The sequence below is a fragment of the Dendrobates tinctorius genome, unplaced genomic scaffold (assembly GCF_039654945.1).
Source record: "Dendrobates tinctorius isolate UK_male_01 unplaced genomic scaffold, ASM3965494v1 ptg000011l, whole genome shotgun sequence".
Taxonomy (NCBI): Eukaryota; Metazoa; Chordata; class Amphibia; order Anura; family Dendrobatidae; genus Dendrobates; species Dendrobates tinctorius.
This window is the reverse complement of record NW_027361679.1, coordinates 97,823,334-97,842,476: the sequence shown is the minus strand read 5'-3', so window position 1 is coordinate 97,842,476 and position 19,143 is coordinate 97,823,334. Positions and strand designations below refer to the sequence as shown.

The following is a 19,143-nucleotide window of genomic DNA, read 5'->3' as shown; positions in this document are numbered from 1 at the left end:
CTGATGGTCCTGCCACAGAAACCGGAGGAATAGGAAGCTGTAAATGCTCTATTCCCACATAAGACTCGGAGGCACAACAGCGACGTGTGAGCCGGAAGAGAGAGTCTACAGCTGTCTGCCATATGAGGGAATTCTAAAGAGAATAAGCATGTGAAACTTCAGTGTAACACAGTACTGCAAGTACCTAAAACTAAGCGCTAGGAAGGAGACTACACAACCCATCTGCCTAGAGAGATTCCTAAGTTGCTTTCAGGCTAGCCAACTCCTGTGCCATCTGCAATCTGGCCCCTGGACTGCATTTGCCAAGCAAAGTAAAGGTAAAGAAACTGCACCCTGTTGTGTTTTTGCCTTCTTCCTGCAAACTCTCCTGCAAACTGCTACATCTCTGTGCCAAATACACCCTCTTCCTCAACACCTACCCTCTCATCTACTCTGCCCTGGGACTACAGCCCTGCCTGTGGAGGGCTACACCATCATTGCTGCACCCCACCATCTGTCCCAGAAGATCTGTATGCAGCGTCGGCTTAACATCTTCATTGCCGAACACCACAGGTGGCGTCACTCATAAACTTTATTCCATCACTTAATCCCTTTTACATGGGCGCCCAGGGCCACGGACCGGGTCACCGCTGCTGTGACATTCCCCTCCGAAGGACCGGCCCGGTATCGAGTACCCCACAGCCCTGGGAGGGCTACCCATTCACAGCCCTGGAAGGGCGACCCAAATGCCTCATGATATTGCATTTATGTATGCTCTGTTATAAAATGTTAATAAAATTGTTTGGAAAAGGAAGATCGGTGATGATCTGGAGATGCTTCGGCAAGGCTGGAATTGGGCAGGTTAATCTTTGCGAAGGACGTATGAATCAAGCCGCATACAAGATTATCCTGGAAAAACAGTTCATTCCTTCTGCTCAGGCAATGTTCCCCAACTCTGTGGACTGTTTTTTTCCAGCAGGACAATGCGCCATGCCACACAGCTAGGTCAATCAATGTGTGGATGAAGGACCACCACATCAAATCCCTGTCATGGCCAGCCCAATCTCCAGACCTGAACCCCATTGAAAACCTCTGGAATGTAATCAAGAGGAAGATGGAAAGTCACAAGCCATCACACAAAGAACTGCTTAAAATTTTGTACCAGGAGTGGCATAAGGTCACCCAAAAGCAGTGTGAAACACTGGTGGAAAGCATGCCAAGACGCATGAAAGCTGTGATTAACAATCATGGTTATTCCACAAAATATTGACTTCTGAACTCTTCCTGAGGTAAAACAGTATTGTTTCTAAATGATTGAGCTTGTTTTCTTAGCATTATTTGAGGTCTGCAAGCACTGCATTTTTTTTGTTATTTTGACCATCTCTCATTTTCTGAAAATAAATACAAAATTTAGTGCTTGGAAGACATGTCAGTAGTTTATAGAATAAAAGAGCAATTTACATTTTACTCCGATATACCTATAAAGAGAAAAATCAGACAAACCGAAATTTTTGCAGTGGTCTCTTAATTTTTGACAAAGCTGTATATTATAGGTGCATTTGAGCTATAAAAGATATGAACAGTATTTGCAATGTCTATTGTTTTGTTTTCTTCTACACACAGTTTATATAATCATCGGAATATTCTGCTTGGCTGCATCAATAGGGCTATACAGCTGCCTTTCTCCATTTGTTCGCATAATTCCATACGGGAAGTGCAGGTGAGCACACAAATATTAATTATTTCTAGATCTACATAAGTCCGATAAAGAGAGGATTATATTTACTCCTAAAACAATGGAAAATCCAAACAAATATTAATGATTTTATCTCTAATTGTATTTCTTAAGTTTCATTCGTCTTTTCAGGGTGCCAGAAAATAATCTACCCTACTTCCATAATCGCCCGCCTATTTGGAAACTTCTGCTAGCAAGCTTCTGTATTGCTGTCAGTGTGGTATGGGGAGTCTATAGGAATGAAGACCAGTAAGTAGTTCTGATCACACAACAGGCTAGAAAACCACCATGATGCACTTTTTAGTATACTGTTTTCTATCTTTCAGATGGGCCTGGATACTCCAGGATATTCTTGGAATAGCTTTTTGTCTTTATATGTTAAAGGCAATTCGCCTTCCAACATTTAAGGTGGGTATCAGGATAAAATGTAAAAGTTAACTTCGCATGAAGCAGCAATGTAAGAATTCTAAGGCTATGTGCCCACGTAGCGTTTAAAACCTGACACCTGAAACAGGACTCCTTCCCAGAAAACGTGCATTTTTTCGTACGTTTTCTGCGCGATTTTTTTTGCGGTTATCGCGTTTTTCCCGCAATTTTCGCATGCGGAATTCAAGCACTTTCCAAGCGATTTGAATCATCGCTTGGAAAGTGATTTACAGGTTGGTCACACTCGTCAAACATAGTGTTTGACAAGTGTGACCAACTTTTTACTATTGAGGCTGCCTTTGCGGCATCAATAGTAAAGGATAGAATGTTAAAAATACTAAAAAAATAAAAAATCGTGATATTCTCACCTTCTGACGTCCCGCGCAGCCTTCCCAGGCCTCAGCGATGCTCCCGTTCCCAGTAATGCCTTGCGAGACCATTCATGACGAGGTCTCACGTTACTGTAGCGGTCTCGCGAGGAATAGGGACCGCTACAGTATCGCGGGACGTGACGTCATCAAAGTACTCGCAAGGCATTACTGGGAGCGCGAGCATCGCTGAGGCCTGGGAAGGCTGCGTGGGACGCCGGAAGGTGAATATAACCCGATTTTTTACTTTTTATTCTTTTTTTTTTTTACAGGGATATGGTACCCAGGGCCTGGAAGACAGTCTCCTCTCCTCCACACCGTGGGTACCATCCGCACATGAGACGCTCACTTTGTGCATGGTGGGCATAGCCACATGCGTGAAGTAAGCGGAACTCATGCATTCCTATGGGTGTGGAATCGCGGCAATTCTTTGCCGAATCGCAGCGATCCCGCAGAAAGAATGAGCATGCTGCACAGCATGTGCGGAATGCCATAAGAATGCATGGGGTGCGTTCAGTATGAGTTTTTTAAGCGTTTTTGCGGCAAAAACGCTTAAACGCAATGTGGGCACACAGCCTAAATGTCATTACAAAAGACGCATCGATCATGATGATTTTGGACGGAATCAACAGTCAGTGGAGATGATTGATAAACACTGGCTTTGTGATGGCTAGATAGGTGCCTGGCTCAGATAGCCGTGAACCTGAAAACCCTATTAACATATGTGCTTGTGTTGCATCGGGGAAAAAGCAAGCGCTTGATTCCTCAGGAGCTAAGAAACACATATGTAATCAATGAAAGATTGCGATTCTACTAGTTTTATTGAATTGGTTTGATCTGATTTGATAATCTTAAAGTCACTTCCTTTGCCTTTTTCCTCATAACTAGTAATGTGACAGTTCGATGGGTTGACTACGCAGGTCCTGCACCTATCATTTATCTTTCTCATGTGAGAAAACATTTCTAATCTTCTTTTGTTCTCGTACCTATTCCTTTCTCTTGATTATTGATCTGGAAGCTTATCGTATGTATATTACAGGTTGCTTTTGATAGTCAGTACTTATCTGCACATTGTTTTAACAGTTACAAAGCAGCTCAATACTGTATTTTTCACACTATAAGACGCATCGGACCATAAGACGCACCTAGGTTTTAGAGGAGGAAATTAGGAAAAAAATTGAAGCAAAAATATGTGGTCAATTCTGTACTCAATATCCCCTATCCTGAGATATATATGTATGTGTGTATGTATGTATATGTGGCGCCCCTGAGGCTCAGTCGCCACAGAGGTACTGCACCTCCTCCTGAGGTGTGGTGCCTCACCATCCAGGTAAGTGGAAGCTCTTGACCACGCTCCAGCATCTGCATCCCACACAACACAGTAGTTCAGCAAAGCCACATTGTGGCTCCCTGCTTGGAGTGTAGCAGAGCACCTTTGGTGGCTCCCTGCTTGGAACACGAAACGTGCTGGGAGGCGGGTGGAGTTAGAATACATAAAAGAGCGGGATGGGTTAGGATTAGAAGTCAGTGTGAGTCGGAGAGTCACTCAGAGAGGAGTGAGGAAAGAAGATCCCTGGGAGAGGGATGGAGGAAGGAGGTGCTGCAGCAGACCTCAGTGACCTGGGTCTGCTGGCACGGGAAAGGAAAGAAGGAGAAAAACATTGAACTGAAACCTGATCTTCCATGAGAAGGAGAGATTAGTACGGAACGAAGGAGTAAAAGGGTACAGAGGATGTAGGTTAGAGTAGAACCCTGCCTAGAAGTTCTAAGCGCAAGGCCAGGGCCCGATCCCCGAGGTTGTATGGATGCTTATGGTCCTGCAGCAGACACCGGCGGAGTAGTGGGCTGTAAATGCACTACTCCCATCTAAGACTTGGGGGCACAACAACAACTTGGATAGTGAGCCGGGACATAGGAGTAAGGAGTCCCCTTAGCAGACTACAGCTGTCTGCTGTACAAGTAGTGTTCTTGGGAACATCTGTCAGGAGGCACTCCAGTGTAACTCAGTACTGGGAGTACTTCACACTTAAAGGCGCTATAAGAGGAGACGTTCAGAAAGGTACATGTTGGCGGAGCGTTGGAAGGGAGCATTCCATCTGGCCTGGAGGTTGATTGAGTATTTGACCCAGAGGACACAGTACAGAGGCAAGCACCTGTGTCTACTACAGACTGTGAGTAAAGCTTTGGAACTACAAGCCCTGGTATCCTCCATTGATTCTTGCGCCAACACACCCAGCACTGCTACACCTGGGTACCAGCTACTACACCACTTGTGCCTCTCCTCTTCCCCTACATCTACACTGCCCTGGGGCTACAGCTCCACCTGTGGGGAGCTTCACCATCTTGGCTGCAACACACCACTAGCCCCAGAGGATCTGCACGCAGCGTCGGCTTAACTTCTCGCTTGCCGAACACCACAGGTGGCGTCACGAACTATTCCATTAACTACATTTCACCATTCAATCTTCCCCTGTTAATTGGGCGCCCAGGGCCACGGACCGGGTCACCACTGCTGTGACACATCCCGCCGACACCGGCCCGGTACCGAGTACCCCACAGCCCTGGGAGGGCGACCCATATATATATATATATATATAATAGATATACATACAGTGGGGAAAAAAAGTATTTAGTCAGTCAGCAGTAGTGCAAGTTCCACCACTTAAAAAGATGAGAGGCATCTGTAATTTACATCATAGGTAGACCTCAACTATGGGAGACAAACTGAGAAAAAAAAATCCAGAAAATCACATTGTCTGTTTTTTTTCATTTTATTTGCATATTATGGTGGAAAATAAGTATTTGGTCAGAAACAAAATTTCATCTCAATACTTTGTGATATATCCTTTGTTGGCAATGACAGAGGTCAAACGTTTTCTGTAAGTCTTCACAAGGTTGTCACACACTGTTGTTGGTATGTTGGCCCATTCCTCCATGCAGATCTCCTCTAGAGCAGTGATGTTTTTGGCTTTTCGCTTGGCAACACGGACTTTCAACTCCCTCCAAAGGTTTTCTATAGGGTTGAGATCTGGAGACTGGCTAGGCCACTCCAGGACCTTGAAATGCTTCTTACGAAGCCACTCCTTAGTTGCCCTGGCGGTGTGCTTTGGATCATTGTCATGTTGAAAGACCCAGCCACGTTTCATCTTCAATGCCCTTGCTGATGGAAGGAGGTTTGCACTCAAAATCTCACGATACATGGCCCCATTCATTCTTTCATGTACCCGGATCAGTCGTCCTGGCCCCTTTGCAGAGAAACAGCCCCAAAGCATGATGTTTCCACCACCATGCTTTACAGTAGGTATGGTGTTTGATGGATGCAACTCAGTATTCTTTTTCCTCCAAACACGACAAGTTGTGTTTCTACCAAACAGTTCCAGTTTGGTTTCATCAGACCATAGGACATTCTCCCAAAACTCCTCTGGATCATCCAAATGCTCTCTAGCAAACTTCAGACGGGCCCGGACATGTACAGGCTTAAGCAGTGGGACACGTCTGGCACTGCAGGATCTGAGTCCATGGTGGCGTAGTGTGTTACTTATGGTAGGCCTTGTTACATTGGTCCCAGCTCTCTGCAGTTCGTTCACTAGTTCCCCCCGCGTGGTTCTGGGATTTTTGCTCACCGTTCTTGTGATCATTCTGACCCCACGGGGTGGGATTTTGCGTGGAGCACCAGATCGAGGGAGATTATCAGTGGTCTTGTATGTCTTCCATTTTCTAATTCTTGCTCCCACAGTTGATTTCTTCACTCCAAGCTGGTTGGCTATTGCAGATTCAGTCTTCCCAGCCTGGTGCAGGGCTACAATTTTGTTTCTGGTGTCCTTTGACAGCTCTTTGGTCTTCACCATAGTGGAGTTTGGAGTCAGACTGTTTGAGGGTGTGCACAGGTGTCTTTTTATACTTATAACAAGTTTAAACAGGTGCCATTACTACAGGTAATGAGTGGAGGAAAGAGGAGACTCTTAAAGAAGAAGTTACAGGTCTGTGAGAGCCAGAAATCTTGATTGCTTGTTTCTGACCAAATACTTATTTTCCACCATAATATGCAAATAAAATGGAAAAAAAAACAGACAATGTGATTTTCTGGATTTTTTTTTCTCAGTTTGTCTCCCATAGTTGAGGTCTACCTATGATGTAAATTACAGACGCCTCTCATCTTTTTAAGTGGTGGAACTTGCACTATTGCTGACTGACTAAATACTTTTTTTCCCCACTGTACACAGTATATATGTATATATGGTCCCTTCAAACCAATCCTGATACACATGGCTCCCTCATTCCTACCCTGGTATGCTTGGATCCCCCACCCCCACCCTGGTTTGCATAGTCCCATCAGGAAACATTAAAAAATTACACTTACCTTCCCAGTGCTCCCTCGCAGCATCCGGCACCGTTGCCAGCAACTGCTTTATGCTTGTAAGCAGCACATGGCAGGGACATCATGTGCTGCTTGCAAGTCGAAGGGCAGCTGCCAGAATACTCACTACTCTGCACACCAGGACTGTGTGCGCAGAGAGCAATGAGTATTCATTGCTCTTCAGTAGCGTGCACAGTGTCAGCTGGAGTCTTCCTGCAGCAGCTGACGGCGGTCATGTGTGCCGCTACTTATGAGAAATGAATATTCACCTCTCTGGGCGTGAATATTCTTTTCTCGTAAGTAGGGCCACACGTGACCGCCTGGCTGCTGCAGGAAGGCGCCGTCTGACACTGTGCGCGCTACTGAAGATCACTGCTCTCACAAAATTAGAATATCATCAAAACGTTAATTTATTTCAGTTCTTCAATACAAAAAGTGAAACTCATATATTATATAGTCATTACAAACGGAGTGATCTATTTCAAGTGTTTATTTCTGTTAGTCAAGTCAGCAGTCTTTCCCATGATTGTGGAGTCTTCTGAAACAGACTAAGGGACCTTAGTAAACACTTAGGAATCCTTTGCAGGTGTTTTTTGTTAATTATTCTAATTTACTGAGATAATGACTTTAGGGTTTTCTTTGGCTGTAAGCCATAATCATCAACATTAACAGAAATAAACACACACACGTATAAAATGTATGTATATGAGCCTGTCAAAAGCAATTTTCATTAGTCTTTAAGTTGATTTTATAACGTTTTATATTTTCTTCCAGAGCTGCACTTTGCTCTTGCTTGTTCTCTTTGTATATGACGTCTTTTTTGTGTTCATCACGCCATTTTTTACTAAGGTAAGTTATGACTTGCACTGAAGTATTAGATAGATTCCTAGTAAGAAAATCTGCTGCTTGTTCAGTATTTTGATACTGTTTTTCTCTCTGCAGAGTGGCGAGAGTATCATGGTTGAAGTTGCTGCAGGTCCATCAGATTCATATACTCAGGAAAAGGTAAATTGTCATTTGATTGTTACCATTTCTGAGTGCTGAGAAATATGCCCGTCATATTGGAGTGGGTCCTACAACCACCTCCACTCCATCCATTGTACATAGAACTGAAAATAGTGTACAGTGCTCAGCTTTTTTAGGCAGTCCCATAGACCATTAAGGGATAAGTAATGCCTTGAATGTTAGGTATAATGTTATGAAGTTCTGTGTTTTTCATGCAAAATCATTCGCGTGATTTTGCTATTAAGAATCAATGGTAAAAGTTTAGAAGACTATAGATCATAGAAAATGTGCAGCCCAAATGTTCTATGTAACAAAGTATATGATTAGTTGCTTTTTCATTTGATATTATTTCTTCTTTTATACCAGCTTCCAATGGTTCTGAAAGTGCCAAGATTAAATTCTTCACCATTGGCTCTCTGTGACCGGCCATTCTCTCTTCTAGGTTTCGGAGACATATTAGTGCCAGGTATTGAACATTGGTTAATACTTTTATGCAATTCTGTGCTTCACATTCTGTTTAACCCTTTCGTGCCAGAACCTGTTATCGCCATTGTTACCAGGCCAATTTTTTTTAATTCTAACCAGTGTCACATTGAGATCATAAATACTGTAACTGTAACGCTTCAACGGATCCCACTGATTCTGAGGTTGTTTTTTTTTCGTGACATATTGTACTTCATTACAGTGGTAAAATTAGTTTGATATGACTTGCGTTTATTTCTGATAATATCAGAAACTTGGTGAAAATTTAGTAAATGTCTCAATTTTCAAACTTTTAAATTTTATGCCCTTAACCGAGAGAGTTGTCATACAAAATAGTTAATAAATAACATTTCCCACATGACTACTTTACATCAGCATAATTTTTGAAACATCATATTTGTGTTAGGAAGTTATAAGGGTTAAAGTTTGACCAGTGATTTCTCATTTTTGCATAAAATTAACAAAACCTTTTTTTAGGGACCACATCACATTTGAAGAGATTTTAAGGGGCCTATATGACACAAAATACCCCAAAGTGACACCATTCTAATAACTGCACCCCCCAAGGTACTCAAAACCACATTCAAGAAGTTTGTTTAACCTTTTCCCACAAAAATGTTATTTTAATCCCAAAATTTTCATTTTCACAAGGGTAGCAAAAAAAAAAATCCCAAAATTTGTTTTGCAATTTCTCCTGAGTACGCCAATAGCACATATATGGTGTAAAACTACCGTTTAGGCGCACAGCATGGCTCGGGCGGGAAGGAGCACCATTTGACTGGAGAAAATGGATGCCAAAACTTGTTGTGCAATTTTTGCTGAGTACGCCAATACCCCATATTTGTTGAAAAGCGACTGCTTGGGTGCATGGCAGGGCTGGAAAGGAAATAACACGCCAAAACAGCAGAAACCCCACAAGTGAACCCATTTTGTAAACTTTTCACCCTCAGGCAATTCATAACATTTGGCTGTGTAAATGAAATACTATTTTTACTATTTTTCCACCAAAATGTCTGTCACATTGACCCCAAGTTTGCAATTTTTGAAAGGGGTAATAGGAGAAAACAAACAGAACAATTTGTTACACAATTATTCCTAAGGCTGGTTTCACATTAGTGCTTTTGTGCGCAGCACATCGTGCACACCCGCACTGCGCACCTATGTTTAACATGACGTGCGCATGGTCTTGCGCACACTTGCGTTTTCGTGCGCATGCGTTTTTTTGTGTTTCGCGCCAGACGCAAAATGTTGCATTTTTTGGTCCGCCCTGTCTCGTAAAAAAAAACGCTTGCGCACGGAATGCGTAAAAACAACACATTGAAGTCTATGGGAACGCATGCGTGCGCATGGTCTTGCGCACGTTTGCGTTTTTTTGCGCATGCGTTTTTGAGGTAAACAAGTCTGGAATGTGGTCTAGATAATGGGAAAAAATGTCACACCTAAAAACGCATGCTCATAAAAAACGCAAACGCATGCAAAAACGCAAGCAACGCTGCGTTTTTTGACGCATCAGCGTACGCATGACGCTAAAAAAAGCCCGTTTGTTTTGCGTTTTTATGCTCGCGATGCGCTGCGCAAAAAAGCGCTAATGTGAAACTTGCCTAAGTACATCAATAACCCATAAGTGGTCAAAACTACTTTTGAGGAATGCAAAGCTCAGAAGGGAAGTAGCGCCATATTACAGAGCAGATTTTCCTGCACTGGTTTGTGGGTGCCATGTGACATTGGCAGAGCCCCTGGGGTTCCAGAACAGCAGAAACCCCCATAAGTGACCCCATTTTACATACTAAACATCTCAATGAATTGATCTAGGAGTGCAGTGATCATAATAACACCACAGGTGTGTTACAGTATTTTATACCATTGTGCAGTGAAGAAATAATTACATTTTTCCCCACAAAAATTTTTACTCACAGATTTTAAATTTCCTCATGGTGAAATGGGTAGAAATGGTGCCAAAATGTGTCGCACAGTTTCTGCTATACGTGACAATATCCCATATGTGGCTGTACAGTACTGAATAGCCACATGGCGAGACTTGGGAGGGATGGAGAGCTATTTGACTATGGAGAACAAATTATTGTACAATAGTTTGTGGGCTCCATATACAGAGTCCCAAAGTGGCAGAAGAGCAGAATTTCCCCCCCTTCAAGTGACCCCATTTTGGAAATTACACCCCTCTGGGAATTAATTTAGCCATGTAGTGACGATTTTTAACTCCATATGTGTCTTCCAGAAACAAGCTGCAGTGGATGTTGTGGAGTGAAAATTGCAAACTGCCATTAAGTGCCACACGTCCATAAGTATTCAATATGCCCATAAATCATGGGCTGCGCTTCATATACACTTATGTACAAAATGCAATAAATTGAAGTGACCAAGAACAATTTTTGCAGTTATAAAAGCATATCATTTATTAGATGAAAAAAAGATAAAAACATTTAAAATTTCATAAAGAGGTGCAGGAATTAAGAGGTACAGGTAAAGAAAAAATCAATAAGTATCAGCTAAGTATATAATTTCACTTATCTCTAATTCCATTGCAAATCATGTACCACAAAGTTAAACAAAAACTATTCAATAATCTCTAAAGTGCCTGTGCCTAAAAAAATATATATATAAAAATTAAGGAGCTAATTCTGGTCAGAATCCAATTTAGTTCAGAAATATCCTGATTAGAATAAATACAATAATATCAAGAAAAGACAAAAGTGCAATTTTGGTGTTTGACCACTAGATGGCACTAACACAAGCAGAAATTTTTTTTTAGGCACAACTGAATTGCGATCTAATCCAGGATCGCCTCACAATAGGCTATACTACATATGACATTTTGATTGCAATATATGCTGTCCATAAAGAACAATATAGAGGGAAAAATGCCCGATGTAAAGCAAATGATTAAACAGTGGAGCTGAGAATACATAGTATACTGGAAATTCACTGCAGTACCAAGCTGTTTGCGCAACTGTAACCTCCTGGCCCCGGCGCGCACGTTTCGCCCTGCTTTTTAGGGGGGGTGTGACCAGTACGCTCTAGTGACATTAGGCCAGCTCTTATCGCTACAGAAATGCCAAACATGTGGACGTGAAATGTGGTTTAGGCACACTGGGGCTCAGAAAGTAGGGGGCATTTGGGTTTGGGAGCGCAGAATTTTGGGATTTCTTTTGGCAGGCGAGGAGCTATAGTGCTTTTGCAGAGCCTTTGTGCTACCAGTACCGTGGAAACCCTCTATATTTCCATTAACAGGTGACAGAGCTGAGTGAGGGCTTTTTTTTGGATTGATTTGAAGGTTTTATTGGGATCATTTTGCATACATTTGGAGTCACATTTATCCGACGCTCTACGCTGACCACTTACTTTGGGATTTCCATCACAATCTCCAAGTGACCCGATTCAGATGGCCCCCCCCCTGCTGGAGCAGTAGAGTTACTCTGGACTCCAACTGGCCTCTGTTCACAGTTGTCCTGTTTTTCAGAAGTGCACAGAACTGTGGCGGACCACACTTTTATGCACATGGTTTTGCGACCAATCAGGGCCGATTAACCCCTTAAATACCGCTGTCAATCGCGACAGCGGTATTTAAGTTGTTATAAGGGAGTCACAAGACCCCCTTAGTAACCATCGGACCTCCGCGATGAGCATCGCAGATCTTGATGTTTACCATGGTACTCTGAGGTCATTTGATGACCTCAGGGTATGGTGGCCTGTGAGATCCAGAAATAAGCTGGCTCTCACAGGCTGTCAGAGAGACACTGACAGTCTCATGCACTGCTGTACATGAGTACAGCAGAGTAGGAGACCAGTGTTCAAACTGAAAATTATACATGTCCCACAGTTGAAAAAAGGTGTAAAAAAACATGTAAAAAAGTAAACAAAAAAAACACCAGAAAAGCACACACAAATCAAGAAAATTACAAAAGTAAACAAAACATACACATAATTGATATGTATCGCCGCATCCATAACAACCCACTCTATAAAACTGGCACGTTATTTATTCTGTTTAGCGAACGCCTTAAAAAAAAAAAAAAAAAAATTAAAACAGGCCAGACCGCATATCAAATGTAAGGGTTGAGGGTCACTTGGGTAATAGTGATCACAAATTAATAAGTTTTCATGTATCCTTTAATAAGATGTGTAGTAGAGTGGTTACAAGGACACTAAACTTCAGGAAGGCAAATTTCCAACGGATGAGAGATGATCTTGGTGCAATTAACTGGGACGATATCCTGAGACATAAAAATACACAAAGAAAATGGGAGACATTTATTAGCATCCTGAATAGGACCTGTGCACAATATATACCGTATGGGAATAAACATGCGAGAAATAGGAGGAAACCACTATGGCTAAATAGAGCTTTAAGGGGCGCAATAAGAGATAAAAATAAAGCATTTAGAGAATTAAAGCAAGTAGGTAGTGATGAGGCATTAAATAAATTCTGTAAAAAGCATATCAAGACAGCAAAGATTGAGACAGAGAGACTCATTGCCAGAGAAAGTAAAAATAATCCCAAAATATTCTTTAACTACATAAATAGTAAGAAGCTAAAAAATGATAGTGTTGGTCCCCTTAAAAATAGTCTGGGTGAAATGGTGGAGGAGGATGAGGAAAAAGCCAATATGCTAAATAACTTTTTTTCAACAGTATTTACACAAGAAAATCCCATGATGGATAACATGATCAGGGATAAAAATTCTCCATTAAATGTCACCTGCTTAACCCAGCAGGAAGTACGGCGGCGTCTACAAATCACTAAAATTGACAAATCCCCGGGCCCGGATGGGATACACCCCCGAGTACTGCAGGAATTAAGCACAGTCATTGATAGACCACTATTTTTAATCTTTAAAGATTCCATAATAACAGGGTCTGTACCACAGGACTGGCGTATAGCAAATGTGGTGCCAATATTCAAAAAGGGGACAAAAACTGAACTTGGAAATTATAGGCCAGTAAGTTTAACCTCAACTGTGGGTAAAATCCTGGAGGGTTTTCTAAGAGATACTATACTGGAGTATCTGGAGGAGAATAACCTTATGACCCAATATCAACATGGGTTTACAAGGGACCGTTCCTGTCAGACTAATCTGATAAGCTTTTATGAAGAGGTAAGTTGCAGACTGGACCAAGGGAATGCAGTGGACGTGGTGTACATGGACTTTTCAAAAGCTTTTGATAAGGTGCCACACAAAAGGTTGATACATAAAATGAGAACAATGGGGATAGGGGAAAATATGTGTAGGTGGGTTAAGAGCTGGCTCAGGGATAGGAAACAAAGGGTGGTTATTAATGGAGCACACTCGGACTGGGTCACGGTTAGCAGTGGGGTACCACAGGGGTCAGTTTTGGGCCCGCTTCTTTTTAACATATTTATTAATGACCTTGTAGGGGGCATAGAGAGTAGAATTTCAATATTTGCAGATGACACTAAACTCTGCAGGGTAATCAATACAGAGGAGGACAATTTTATATTACAGGAGGATTTATGTAAACTAGAAGCTTGGGCTGATAAATGGCAAATGAGCTTTAATGGGGATAAATGTAAGGTCATGCACTTGGGTAGAACGAACAAGTTGTATAATTATGTGCTTAATTGTAAAACACTGGTCAAAACAGTCACTGAAAAAGACCTGGGTGTATGGGTGGACGACAAACTCACATTTAGCGGCCAGTGTCAGGCAGCTGCTGCAAAGGCAAATAAAATAATGGGATGCATTAAAAGAGGCATAGATGCTCATGAGGAGAACATAATTTTACCTCTATATAAGTCACTAGTGCGACCACACTTAGAATACTGTGTACAGTTCTGGTCTCCGGTGTATAAGAAAGACATAGCTGAACTGGAGCGGGTGCAGAGAAGAGCGACCAAGGTTATTAGGGAACTAGGGGGTCTGCAATACCAAGACAGGTTATTACACTTGGGGTTATTTAGTTTGGAGAATCGAAGGCTTAGGGGTGATCTTATTACAATGTATAAATATATGTGGGGACAATACAAAGACCTTTCTAATGATCTTTTTACTCTTAGACCTGTGACGGGGACAAGGGGGCATCCTCTACGTCTGGAGGAAAGAAGGTTTAAGCATACTCACAGACGTGGATTCTTTACTGTAAGAGCAGTGAGACTATGGAACTCTCTGCCATATGATGTTGTAATGAGTGATTCACTACTAAAATTTAAGAAGGGACTGGATGCCTTTCTTGAAAAGTATGATATTACAGGGTATATACACTAGTCTCCTTAATATTGCGTTGATCCAGGGAGCTAGTCTGATTGCCGTATGTGGAGTCGGGAAGGAATTTTTTTCCCCAATGTGAAGCTTACTGTTTGCCACATGGGTTTTTTTTGCCTTCCTCTGGATCAACATGTTAGGGCAAGTTAGGATAGGATATGGGTTGAACTAGATGGACTTAAAGTCTCCCTTCAACCTTAATAACTATGTTACTATGTTAAAACAGCAAGCCAAAAATGTATGCATCCTACAGCCGCCGAGCCGCTGATCAGAGACACACTACTGATTAGCATTGCGCTCACTTTTGGCAAAGACTATTTTTTTTGTCCTTTTTGCACCACATCCGTGCTTGCGTCTTACAGCTGTCGAGCTCTGATTGGTGACTAACATCACTGACCGGCCTCCGGTTGTTGAGTTTCTTTTTTCACAAAAAAAAAAAAGTAAAAACTAACTTAGATTAGTTGAAAGAAGTAGGTTAGGTACAGTAAAAATATACCGTAGTAATCGTTGTCTACTACAGTATATTTTACTGAATTGAGTTAGTGTCAGATAGTAAAGGGTAAAAAAAAAAAAATCAAAAAAATAATTTAGCTTAGTTGATAGGCTTAGACTATGGACAATAAAAATATACCGTTGTAATCGTTGTCTACTACAGTATTTTTTACTGAATTGAGTTATGGTTAGTGCCATTGTGGAAAAAAGAATCCCATCCGTGCGTGTGTCCTGCAACCATCGAGCGCTGATCAGCAACACATCACTGATTTTTTTTTTTTGTTCTTTTTTAACACAATAATAAAAAAAAAAAAAAAAGTTTAGAATTACACCAAGCACTCACACATCTGAATAAAATTAAGCACATAAACACTGCATACGTGGAAAAATGTCATCCCCCCTGTCCCAAACCCGATATTCAGTGGAGAGAAAATCCCACCTTCCTTTTTTTTGACTCCTCCTCTTCCTCAAGTGATACTGAACCACTACGTAGATGCCCCATGACAGAAAATAAATCAACGCCCACCATTACTGACCCTGTATGGATCTTACCCCCTGAAGAATATGAGCCACAGATGCCTAATTTTATGGCGCATTCAGGAATCCAATTTGACGCCACAGACGTCACAGAAATAGACTTTGTCAAAGTCTTTTTTTCAGAAGATTTCGTAAACCTCATGGCGGTTCCAACAAATATTTATGCCCAGCAATTTTTGGCTCAAAACCGCACTTTTATTTTTTTTTTTTACTGGACCCCTTTAGATGCAGTAGAAATGATCCTGTTTTGGGGCCTGATTCTTCACATGAGGTTAGCGAAAAAGCCAGAACTTTGGCAATATTGGAGTGTTAATGTTTTATACAGCGTTCGACTGTTTCGCATGGCCATGACCCTTAATTTTTTGAGGCCATCCACAATTTTTTGCATTACAATGAAAATGCACAATGTCCTCCCTGAGATGACCCCCACTTTGATCAACTTTTCAAAGTTTGGACAGTCATTGATCACTTCATCAACAAGTTTGCTGAGGTGTATGCACCCCAAAGAGACCTCTGCGTAGATGAATCCCTAATCCATTTCAAGGGGAGGTTCACATTCCATCAATACCTGCCCAGTGAGAGGGCCAGGTTTAGAATTAAGATCTACAAACTGTGTGAAAGTACTTCAGGGTATTCCCACAGGTTTAGAGTTTATGAAGGGAAGGACACTCTGATTCAACCCGCTGAATGCCCCCTGCCCTGGGAGTGAGTGGGAAAATTGTGAGAGATTTGGTGCACCCACTGCTGGATCAAGGTTATCACCTGTAAGTAGATAACTTTTATACCAGCATCCCTTTCTGCGCGAGCTATTGCAGCATTCTGTATTTTCCACAAAAGTCAGAGAGGCCTCCCTAAGACACTAATTGGGAAGCTGCTCAGAAAGCGTGAGAGCAGAGCCCAATGTAGCAACAAGATTATGGTGGTCACATACAAGGACAAGAGGATGCCCTCTTCTTGACCACCATACATGGTGATGGCAGCACCTCCTCCACTGTACCAAACCAGACTGTGTTTTGGGGTACACAAGAACATGGGGGGAGTTGATCTTTCTGAACAAGTCCTCCAGCCGTACAGTGCCATGAGAAAGGCCAAGGTGTAAAACAAGATGGCAATGTACAACACCTTTGTGCTATCATGATGTGGCCAGACCGGTGCAAACATTCAGTTCCACGAGTAGTGATTAAAGCCTGTGATGTACCAACTAGTGGTATCACGAGAGACAGGTATGTATCGCACACACAGAGGTCTGCTGTGATCTAAATCCAGGACAGTGTGCTGGGTCTTGTTGCCCCACAAACCTGTATAGTTGATTAGGGCTGGCTTTAAGGGTTAAACAGAAAGTGATGGATGGGTCTGGTTAACCACATACCTCCCAGGGGGTTGTGTTGCTGTGGTGTCAGAAAGGTCCTATATGCTTCCTGGTTCCACAACATGAGGGGGAACAAAAGGCCATGTTTGAGGCTGGAGCTCTTGAAAGTCCAGGAAGCTACTGAGGGTCTGGACTACTGACAGGACCAATATAAAGCCAGTGTGTGAAGACTGAAAACCTGTGAAGCAGGTAACCCAGAGCATGGGGAATTGTGTGCACTGACGGATGTTAGTTGTTGAACTGTGCAGACGTAACCCTAGTTGAAATAGTCTACAGTGGTTTTTGGTTGTGTAATAAACCAGAAATGGACTTATTTAATGTAGAAACTGTTGCTGTGTGTTAAAATATCGCTGCCAAGTGAGTGTACCCCAATCCGCTTAGTGATCGCTACATCACAGGCCCTAATATTTGGCAGTGAGGAAGGAGCTAGTACGTCCAGAACTCAAGGTAGCTGTATCGTACCAAGCCAACATTTCGTCGGTGAGGTCTCCCAAACCTCAAAGAAAGGAAGGTAGCAAAAAAGGTGCCGAGTGTGTTACAAAAGAGAGGCAAAGGCACCATTTGGCAATGCGCCACCTACCCCGACAAACCTGGCCTGTGTATAAAAAAAAAAAATGCTTTCAACTGTACCACACCTCCATGGACTACTAAATGGATTTTTTGACTTGCACAACTCGCATACGCCAACCTGATGTAAACTAAACTACTTGCGTATAACAACCTGACGTACAGTACAGAACTAACGTATGCCAACCTGATGCACTCTACACAATTTACATATATGCCAACACATTATAAAATTGACATACCAGGAAAACACTAGATTATTTCCAATATAGGGTCACTTGTGTCGGTTTTCTACTGTTTAGGCACATCAAAGGCTCTGCAAACATAACATGAACACCGGCAGACCATTCCATCAAAGTCTGCATTCCAAAACAACAATCCTTCACTTCTGAGCCCTGCCAGTGCCTAAACAGTGATTTTTCTCCCACATATTGTATACCTGCATGCTGTGAACTCACTGAGCTGAACTGCTGTGAACTCAGTGACTTTTTCTCTATGCCGTTTTTTTAATTTATATTGCAGGCGGCGGCTGATGAATACTTTTTTTCACCACTTAAATTAAAAACAAAACTCTACATATTTGTGTACTCGTACTGACCTGGAGAATCCTATTGCCAGGTCATATAGTGAACATGGTAAGTAAAAAAAAAAAAAAAAAATAATAATTGTAGAATTGCATTTTTTTGCAATATCACGACACTTGGATTTTTTTTTCCCCATTTTCCTGTACATTATATGGTGAAATCAATGATACCATTCAAAAGTACAAATCGTCCCTCCAAAAACAAGACCTCATACGGCCATATTGTCGAAAATATAAAAAAGTTATGGCTCCTGGGAGAAGGGGAGGAAAAAAACGGAAAATGGCCCAGGGGTGAAGGGGAAAAGCAGCTGTAATTCCTTACCCCTTACTCCAATTAGGATGTGAATACCCTCAAATTAAAGCTGAGCCTGCACCTTAAATCAATATTGATTATGTAACAGTAGCTTAAATATGTTTTGGAAAACAGCTAAAATGCCAAAACTTGTCACTGTCCAAGCATTTCTAGACCTAACTGTATATACTGATGCCTCTGATGTCTCTCTAGCAGCTGAGGGCCAGCTGATGGACACCATCACGTGATAGTGGGAGCACCACCATGTTCAAATCTAAAGGAGCAAAATGATTCAAATTGTGTGTGAAGCTAAAAAAGCGATTAATTTAAAATACATTTAAAGGGAGCTGTCAGCAGGATTGTGCTGAGTAACCTACAGTGTCAGGTCGGTGCCGTTATACTGATGACAATGATACCTTGGGTGATGAAATCCATAGTGTGGTTGTTTAATCTTTATTTTCAGTTTTGAGTTAATGATAGGCTCGTGCACGGGGCGGCCTGTGGGGGGGTCTTCATGTGGTGCTCTGATTAGGTATTCATCTGTATGGCTTATGACAGGTCTCTGATCCCTCACTGACCTGCCCCCTACTTTCCATACTGCATAGAATATTGTGTGGAAAAAAAAAAGATAAAATTAGCATACATCAAAATGGTTGCTGTGTCTGTGCTGTAGCATGATACAATGAGTAACATGCACATATTCATTTATGA

General features: G+C 42.0%; 1 protein-coding gene across 8 annotated transcripts in view; it reads left to right on the top strand.

The window, feature by feature from the left end:
• SPPL2B (signal peptide peptidase like 2B) overlaps nt 1–19,143 on the top strand; it is a 140,134-nt gene that overhangs the window by 93,773 nt on the left and 27,218 nt on the right. For all 8 annotated transcript variants that reach the window (XM_073545150.1, XM_073545165.1, XM_073545157.1 and 5 more), the window contains exons 7-12: nt 1,603–1,699; nt 1,847–1,963; nt 2,041–2,122; nt 7,640–7,714; nt 7,808–7,870; nt 8,237–8,336. In XM_073545150.1, the coding sequence (XP_073401251.1) occupies nt 1,603–1,699; nt 1,847–1,963; nt 2,041–2,122; nt 7,640–7,714; nt 7,808–7,870; nt 8,237–8,336 (534 nt within the window). The remainder of the gene's footprint in view (nt 1–1,602; nt 1,700–1,846; nt 1,964–2,040; nt 2,123–7,639; nt 7,715–7,807; nt 7,871–8,236; nt 8,337–19,143) is intronic.